The sequence below is a fragment of the Triticum dicoccoides genome, chromosome 4A (genome assembly GCF_002162155.2).
Source record: "Triticum dicoccoides isolate Atlit2015 ecotype Zavitan chromosome 4A, WEW_v2.0, whole genome shotgun sequence".
NCBI classification, from domain to species: domain Eukaryota; kingdom Viridiplantae; phylum Streptophyta; class Magnoliopsida; order Poales; family Poaceae; genus Triticum; species Triticum dicoccoides.
The window spans coordinates 1,853,652-1,862,055 of record NC_041386.1 but is presented as its reverse complement, the minus strand read 5'-3'; the positions used below and the strand labels follow the sequence as shown (position 1 = coordinate 1,862,055).

Here is an 8,404-nt window from a genome sequence, read left to right as displayed (position 1 = left end):
ATCTTGATCCGGTGGTCCTGGACTTAGATGTGAGGTAAGCATTTCACGTCTACTCCCTCCGTTTCGAATTACTTGTCGCAGGTATGGATGTATCTAGATGTATTTTAGTTCTAGATACATCCATTTTTGTGACGAGTAATTTGGAACGGAGAGAGTAGATGTGAAATGGCAAAACCGAAACTAAAATAGTTCATAATTTAAAACAAATAATAATAAAAAAGAAAAGGAGAAAGAAGAAACAGCAAAAGAAAAAAAAAGAACGCAGCAGCCTATAGACTAGCAGCGCAGCTACCTAACGTGGCTTCCCCTAAAAAGCGAAACGTTGGCTACGAAAACAGTTTTAAAATGTTGCTTACGAAACAGGACAACAAACAACTCACGGAAAAAAACAAAAAGCGCTGCGTGCACGAATCGTTAAAGCTTTGCATCAAACGGTTTAGGAGTTAGATGTGAGATAAGTATTTCACGTCTAGCAAAACTGATTTGTAAAGCCATTCCAGTAAGACCTGGCTATGCCCAGTTGGTGAAGACAACGTTGTAAGCTTCATCCGGTTAGAGAAAAATGTAGGGGTGGCGAGGAAAGGGGAAGGGTCGTGATGTCGTTGAGCTTGAAGCACGGACGAAGAGGGGCCGTCGATGGAGATGACGGCGTACCAGACCTTGCTCACCAGCTTGAACCCTCCATGGATTTCACCAGCAACCAGATTAATTTTTCAAGTCCATGGACGGCACCATTCATGCATTTTTGCAAAATAAATTGAACTTGTAGATATGATTTTTCACCGACTTATGATACAATGACTATATGGGTCCTAGGATACTGATTCAAGATAGTAAAAACCTTTGTTCTAAAGAGGAAAAACAGATATGGATCCATGCAACTCTTATTCTGCCTTAGCACCCTTTTATCTCAAGTTTCAAACAAGAGTTACACTATACCTCTTGTAAAAAAGAAGAGGTATACTACACCTAGATCAGCACCAGAAACTCTGGACTGCAACTTGAGAGTTTGCTAGCACTTTGTTATTCTTGGCAATCCCTTACATAACCTAAAACTGTACAACAAAACACTCGGTTTTTGCGAAACCCGCTTTCCTACATAAGCTTTGGAACTTAGTAGCATCAATCCTCCTGCAGAGGCAGAGGGAGAGGCAGGGTCTTGAGCACATCTCTCAGCGCGTACTGTATGCTATCACATTTGTGATCAGACATCAAGTTGCCCGACAACAGTATCCGCTGGAAATTTTCCCCGGCGTCCCCTCTCCAGAGCGTGTACGACTCCTCCTCGACGCCGTTTATATTCTCGACGTCCCTCTGGAGGTAATACAGCGTCCCCGGGAGGAAGAGATCCTCAGGCACATACACGTCCTCTTCGCCGTCCGGCTTCAAAACTTTCGCCGGGCCCTGAAGACGGGGCGGGTCTTTTGCAGCATCTGACAGAAGCAAGAGCCACGCCAGATTCAGTAAGATACATACAAATCCTAATAATAAATTATCTTGGACTTACCACCTGAGCTAGCTGATGTTACAACTTTGGCGTAATCAGCAAGTTTGTTCGCCACGTCTTGGATGGACGAAACAACTAGCTTAGCATTAGTCACAATATCCACTATATGCTTCCAATCTTCCTTCTCCAAAACTTTGGCCCTGCAAAACAGCATGATTCAGAAACATGTATGCAAATACAACCAAAAGCCTGTCTTAAACCTTCAGAACTTCAAGTGCTAAACTGCTAATCATACGAATAAGCTACAGGGAAGAAGGAGATTTCCATAGGAAGTTCAATCACCAGCAAGAAGGATGATCATCAGATTCATTGTGCACGTGCTACTCAGAGGAAAGTTTCCTGACATTTAATCTAAAAATGTTTTGTCATTTGCTGCACTTCAGTTTCAGTGCTTACCAATCTGTTTCAATTATTTCATTTCGCAATCTTGCCAGCGAAGCTGCACTTAACCTAGGAACAATGTCATCCTGCAAGACAGAAGACATGTCAACTACAAAGTTGAGACAGGGGAAGCAGCCAAAACAAGATTTATATTACCAACGGAAACCCGAAACGAACCTGCAGTACAACAGTGGTGACATAGCTTGCGCAACTCTCAGCTATCTCTCTCGATACACAGGGCGGGACTCCAAATCCAACAGCTGAAACTATGTCGGGACTAAATCCAAGCTCCTCCTTCGACTTCTTCCTTAACATTATAGCAAGCAATGCAGCTGAAGCTCCTCCAAGGGAGTGACCTACCAACCGCAACTTGTAGTCCTGCTTGCTTTGAAGAAAATTACAGAAGGAAATAAGCAGAGGAAATGAAAGGAAGATGCAGATATTATGCCTAAAATACTAGCTATTTCCCACCTTGTGTTTTTCCAAACATTTTTTGATGATGCTCAACTCATGGCGTAGGTACCATCGAGCGGCCTCGTATGTTCCAAAGTGTGTTGAGAAACCTTTAGGTGACACCTTCTTATCGCTTAATGCAACCAAATCGGTGACAAGGTCATAAACCGTATGGGTCCCACGAATCCCAAGGATGACCAGTTTAGCACGCGGATCGATGCCGATGTAATATCCAGGTCTGAAAATACTAGAATCCTTGACAAACTTTAAAACATTCCTCGGCCGGAGCATGCTATGCTTTGCAAGCCCAGTGGCACTGCCCTTATAGCAACCCTTTGCGAGTTCAAGGTGATAAATTAGTTCTTGAACCTAAAAAAAGGGAAAGAGGTGACTCCCCTATCAGATGCGCATGCTAGTGCAAGATCTTTGAGAAGCATAAACAGTCTACAGTAGAGTCTAAAATTATAATATTCGGTCATCATGAGCAGACAATTAATAGACCGATTTGAATTATTTTATGTTCTTCTTCTTCTTGGGTAGAGTGGCGATTGTTGAGATAATCCTGTCTGTCGATTAAGATTTCGACGAGTAGAACAATATGAAGTAAGGGAAGCCTGCAGTGCAGGACATACCTTCTTATTGGAGGAAATCTGAACGCCCTTGAAGGCTTGAGCATTCTTTGCGGAAGCTTGGGTAAGGTAAATGAGGTAGAGGCCGACAGTAAGGTCACTGAGGCTCCAGTCCTGTATGCTTACCTTGCTGTGCTGGAGGTCACTTATGATCTCGCTAAAAGTGCGGGTGCTTGCGGGGATGTTGTCAGCTGCATGCATCGAGATTGTACCATGTTAGTTTTGCAATTAATTAATTAAAGAAATCTGATTGGAGCAAGTTGTATTGCAAAAAAACAACATAATTAGCCAGTTCAGTTATGACTAACAATCGAAATAGTTGTGAGCTACGAGTCATGTCTGCAACCGCAACGATGAGCGTAATTGTTTCGTTTGCCCTAACATTGCGACGTTGGAACGTGATGATCCCCCAATTGTGGTAGTGTAGTTACTCTCCCTCCGTCCCCCAAAAAAAACGTGTCGCTGATTTAGTACCAGTCTGCGACACTTATTTTGAGACGGAGGGAGTACCTAGTACCTGATTGATTTTGGGGGCAGGTTGCATACCAATTGATAAAAATTATCCATAAAAGATTCAGGCTTGCTGTGAAAAAGGGACATTTTAGCAACAGCCACGCAAGATCTGGGTTATTTCTGTTTCCTAATAAAATCCTAATCCATGTGTCTCATCTGTCGTGAACAGTCAGAGGCAGCAAAAAGGTATATCAATGGAGGAGAAAATGCTTACAGGCGAATGGCTTCCAGTTGTAGTGCTTGTAGAGCTGCAGCGCCGGCTCGAGTGCCTTGGTCACCCAGGCCACGTCGGGCCGCCAGGACGTCCAGGGCAGCCCGGCGCCCTCGTCGTCGTCGTCCGAACCCTCCCGCTTGGACCTCTTGGCGTCCAGGGCCACGGCCGCCGCCCGGGCCCTGGCCTTGTCGTCCTCCTCCGGCCCGGAGGGGGTGGTGGTCCCGCCGAAGAGGAGGCGGGTGAGCGCGGGCGGGAGGATGGTGGGGCGGCTGCGGTGGCGGGTCAGGAGGAGGCGGGCGCGGGACAGCAGGTGCTTGGCCGCCATGGCTGGACCTGGATGGGGTTTGGGGGCGGAGGGCGGGCGGGAGGAAGAAGAAAGGACAAGGGACGAGAGGCTTCTCTGCTGGGGAGGAACAGCACGGGCGTGGCCTGAACGAATCCTGGCCGTCCATCTGGGAACGGAAGGTCAAAAATATTTGTAGAGTTCTTTGTCACAAGTCTTGGCACCCACGCGAATCAACCTGTGGTTGAGACGTTCCCGTCGACGACGAGGCGCCTACGGTGACTTCGTAAATCTCAACATGATATGCCGGCTCAGCCTCTCGGAGGTGCTCATAGAGGTAGGGTGTGCGTGTGTGCGTTCATAGAGGTGAGTGTATGCGCGTGTATATGAGCGCTTGTGTCTGTACTGATGCTCAAAAAAAAAGTCTTGGCACCGACGAGATGGGAGGAGAGGAGTAGGGCATACAACATTATGGAATGGAGGGAGTATTATTTTGGCGCAGAAACTTTCTCACCATCAAAACGATGCCCTTGAAAACACCTATGACAACCCTATCTACACAATAGAGGAGGCATCAGATCCCCTCTCCTCGTGTCGCTAAGGCAGTGAACGGAGGACGATCCTCAACAGAGGGAGGAGCAAACTATCGTCGTTGCGCTAAGGTTAAAAATACAACACCATGGCCATTATAAAAATCTAACAGACATGTTGTGACACAAGATCTATGAGGCAACCGTACATTTTCTATGCTAGCAGGAATAGAACTTGAGAAAAATTCAGTTCGGAGATATACAATGAACTTATTCAGTCTAGTCACACCACATCCTAACAAGGAAGAGGGCATGAGGAGGGGAAGATCTATTTTGAGGTGCTCATTTGGGCTAGGGAGGACCTTTAGTGGTCAGTATCCAGCTCAAGGCAAGCTCTGCAGGAAGGTGAACGCTGCCTCCAAGCCACACACAATCATCATCACCTTCTAGACCTCCATCTGCTTGCATTCAGACCGATGGGCTAGCACAAGCGCCTGCTGGAGGAGGATGGGGACATCAACGGAAGCTCAAGTGGAAGGGTTTCAGTATGGGAGATGAAGCCGCAGGCTGAAGCTTGAGTCGGGGACTGGCACCTCAAAGAACATCAGCAGGGACATGGCTTGGCGTCAGGCCGTAGGATGGCGACAGCTCGTGGGGTGGATGATCATGGACGGCTGATGTCTCCAGTACTTGTGGGACATGAGTGGGGTGGTGCTGGAAGGCGAAGGTGTAGTGGAGACGACGGCACGCCGCCGTCCATGTCAACGTCGCGCCAGGACCTTGGCGGCTAGAGTTGGCGCACGATAGGGGCGAGGGCAGAATGACGAGGCGATGCTTGAGGACCAAAGGAGTGAGGTGAATCGGAGCTCTGCCTGCGAAGGGTGTCGCAAGATATGACCGGCATTGGCCTTGAACGGATGCGGTGGAGGCGGCGCCTCGGTTGGGAGAGATACGTGCTGGCAAAGAGAGGGTGATGAAGAGGAGGGTGAGACTGCGTGCGAGAAGTGAGCGATGGAGAGCGGGCTACAGGGGCCGGAACCAGGCTGTGGCGGACCCTCCGACCGAGTTTTCCAGGGGCCTGGTGAGGCTTTGGAGGGCTTGTGTGGGAGGGGTGATCGACCATACATTCACGGTCAAGGTCGCATGATCCGATGGCAGAAAAAAATTAGGATGACGTGGATAGCGTGCATGCACTCCCACTCGTGCAACTCTTTCCTTGGAGAATTGATGACTAGTGATTTCTCTGCAACCGTGTGTCTTGATCTTCACCACATGTCCATGGTAGTCTGACAACACACTAGTAGAAAATAGGGTTTTGGTCTAGGTCAGAAAAGGGCATTAATCCCGGTTCTCCTACGAACCGGGACCAATGGGTGCATCGGTTCCGGTTCGTGAGGCCAGGGCGCCGGCCGGGCCTCGAGGGCCATTAGTACTGGTTCATCTGACCCCTTTGATCTCGATTCCAGACACGAACCGGGACCAATGGGCCTCGCTCCTGGCGCAGCACCTTTAGTCTCGGTTGGTGGCTGGAACCGGGACTAAAGGTCAGTCTTCTGTCCCGGTTCTAGCCACCACCGGGACTAAAGAGATGCCTATATATACCCTCGCCCCTGCCGCTCACTCCTCTGTTTTTTTTTGCCGTGTGGGAGGTGTGTGCATGCGCTGCTTTGTCTCCCTTCTATGCATGCACATGAGGTGTTCGATGAAATGCTTGAGCCACACTTAAGCTTTCTCCTCTCCAAGCTCAACCTGCAAGCTCCATTTTCCCTAAGATTTGTCTAGGTTTGGCGGTCCATCCCGTCCCGTCCCCGTCCTCACCGCCGTCGACCGCCCGTGCCGATCTTGTCCTCGGAACCACCATGGTGAGCCTCTTGTTCTTATATTCGTTTTAAAAGAAAAAATTCTTACTTATATGATTTAGATAGATACTTGTATGATTTTTTACTTTTATTATTATTTGTTATTATATAGTGCCATGGTTTTGGTATCCGCCCTCGTTGGCCCTCGTCCTGACTACGATTTGGATGTGGTATATATTTTATTATGATTTGTTTCATTTAGTGTTTATGACAATTATGTCGACCAACGCGACATAGATGTTTTTATCTAGGAGGTATGTGAACCGGAAATTCCAACCAACCCTCTTGTCGAGAGGTTAAATTTAGTTGAAAATAAAACAATTACTTGAAGAAAAAATTAAAAAGAATTGAGGAGGGGAAGATGGAATTGGAGTTGCATGTTGCGGATGTCGTCGATGATCACAAGATCAAGATGGATGAAATGTGCTTGAAGATTAGAAAGATTAGAAAATATGCCACTCATACTGAGGCTTGGTATCATTATGCCGTTGGATCAATTGTTACCTTAGTTGCGATTATGATCGCATTTGTTGCTGCATTGAAATGTTTTACATAGTTTCAATGTATGTTTTAATTAGATGCTCTAGAGAGCTATATGTTATTCAATGAGAACTATGTATGAACTTTATGTATTTATTTTTTCAGTAATAACATCTGATCACTACTGTACTTTGGTTTTAATCTGATGATGAACTTGTATTAATTTGGTCACTTCTCTATTCATGATGTTCTGTAATGGTTTTTGATACACTTGATTATATAATGCACGCAGATGAACCGGCAATGGATGTACGGTGACAGACGCACCTCCGAGTACATTGAGGGGCTACATAATTTTCTAGAAGTGGCTGAGGCAAACAAGCAAAATGGTTTTATGTATTTTTCATGCCCTATCTATGGGAATACGAAGGATTACTCTAACTCGAAAACCCTTCTTGTCCACCTGCTTGAGAAGGGTTTCATGCCAAACTATAATGTTTGGACCAAGCACGGAGAAAGAGGGGTTATGATGGAAGACAACAAAGAAAAAGAGGACGATGACAACTATCCGCCCCCTGAATACGGTGATACTGCAACGGAGGAAGCTAAAGATCAAGAGGAACCAGACAATGTGCCCGATGACGATCTTCGCCGGGTCATTGTTGATGCAAAGAGACAATGCCAAAGTGAAAGGGAGAAGTTGAAGTTCGGTCGCATGTTAGAGGATCACAAAAAAGGGTTGTACCCAAATTGTGAAGATGACAACACAAAGCTCGGTACCACACTGGAATTGCTGCCATGGAAGGCAGACTATGATGTATCTAACAACGAATTCGGGAAGCTACTGAAAATAATGAAGAAGAAGCTTCCAAAGGATAACGAATTGCCCGATGGTACGTACGAAGCAAAGAAGGTTCTATGCCCTCTAGGATTGGAGGTACAGAAGATACATGCATGCCCTAATGACTGCATCCTCTACCGCGGTGAGTACGAGGAATTGAACGCATGCACGGTATGCGGTGCATTGCGGTATAAGATCAAACGAGATGACCCTGGTGATGTTGAGGGCGAGCGCCCTAGGAAGAGGGTTCCTGCCAAGGTGATGTAGTATGCTCCTATAATACCATGGTTGAAATGTCTGTTCAGAAACAAAGAGCATGCCAAGTTGATGTGATGGCACAAAGAGGACCGTAAGAAAGACGGGAAGTTGAGAGCACCCGCTGATGGGTCGAAGTGGAGAAAAATCGAGAGAAGGTGGGGGGACTTTGTAGGTGACGCAAGGAACATATGGTTTGCTTTAAGCGCAGAGATGGCATTAATCCTTTTGCGGAGTAGAGCAGCAACCATAGCACCTGGCCCGTGACTCTATGTATCTATTGTTGGGGATCGTAGCAGAAATTTAAAATTTTCTACGCATCACCAAGATCAATCTATGGAGTAATCTAGCAACGAGGGAAGGGGAGTGCATCTACATACCCTTGTAGATCACTAAGAGGAAGCGTTGCTAGAACGCGGATGAAGGAGTCGTACTCGCAGCGATTCAGATCGTGGTTGA

At 46.8% G+C, this 8,404-nt stretch overlaps 1 protein-coding gene across 2 annotated transcripts; it reads right to left on the bottom strand.

Annotated features, from left to right (window-relative positions):
• Positions 1-828: 828 nt before the first annotated feature.
• Positions 829-4,092, bottom strand: LOC119284484. Of its 2 annotated transcripts, none has more exons than XM_037563593.1 (7): positions 3,698-4,092; positions 2,974-3,161; positions 2,360-2,710; positions 2,066-2,266; positions 1,904-1,974; positions 1,511-1,647; positions 829-1,433 (listed from the first exon to the last, which is right to left on the bottom strand). In XM_037563593.1, exons 1-7 carry the CDS (start codon positions 4,020-4,022, stop codon positions 1,123-1,125), a joined length of 1,584 nt encoding a protein of 527 aa, XP_037419490.1. In that variant the 5' UTR covers positions 4,023-4,092; the 3' UTR covers positions 829-1,122. The 2 variants fall into 2 exon arrangements, with proteins under 2 accessions (XP_037419490.1, XP_037419489.1); XM_037563592.1 differs by having other exon boundaries at positions 1,508-1,647; positions 3,698-4,090.
• Positions 4,093-8,404: the final 4,312 nt, after the last annotated feature.

Bases quoted from the DNA above. Each gene is read 5' to 3' on its own strand.
- LOC119284484 (XM_037563592.1), bottom strand. From the start codon at position 4,022: ATGGCGGCCAAGCACCTGCTGTCCCGCGCCCGCCTCCTCCTGACCCGC. The intron at 2,267-2,359 runs GTGGGAAATAGC...CAAAGCAAGCAG, and splicing joins AATGTTTGGAAAAACACAAG to GACTACAAGTTGCGGTTGGT. The intron at 1,648-1,903 runs GTAAGCACTGAA...GCTGTTTTGCAG, and splicing joins GAAATAATTGAAACAGATTG to GGCCAAAGTTTTGGAGAAGG.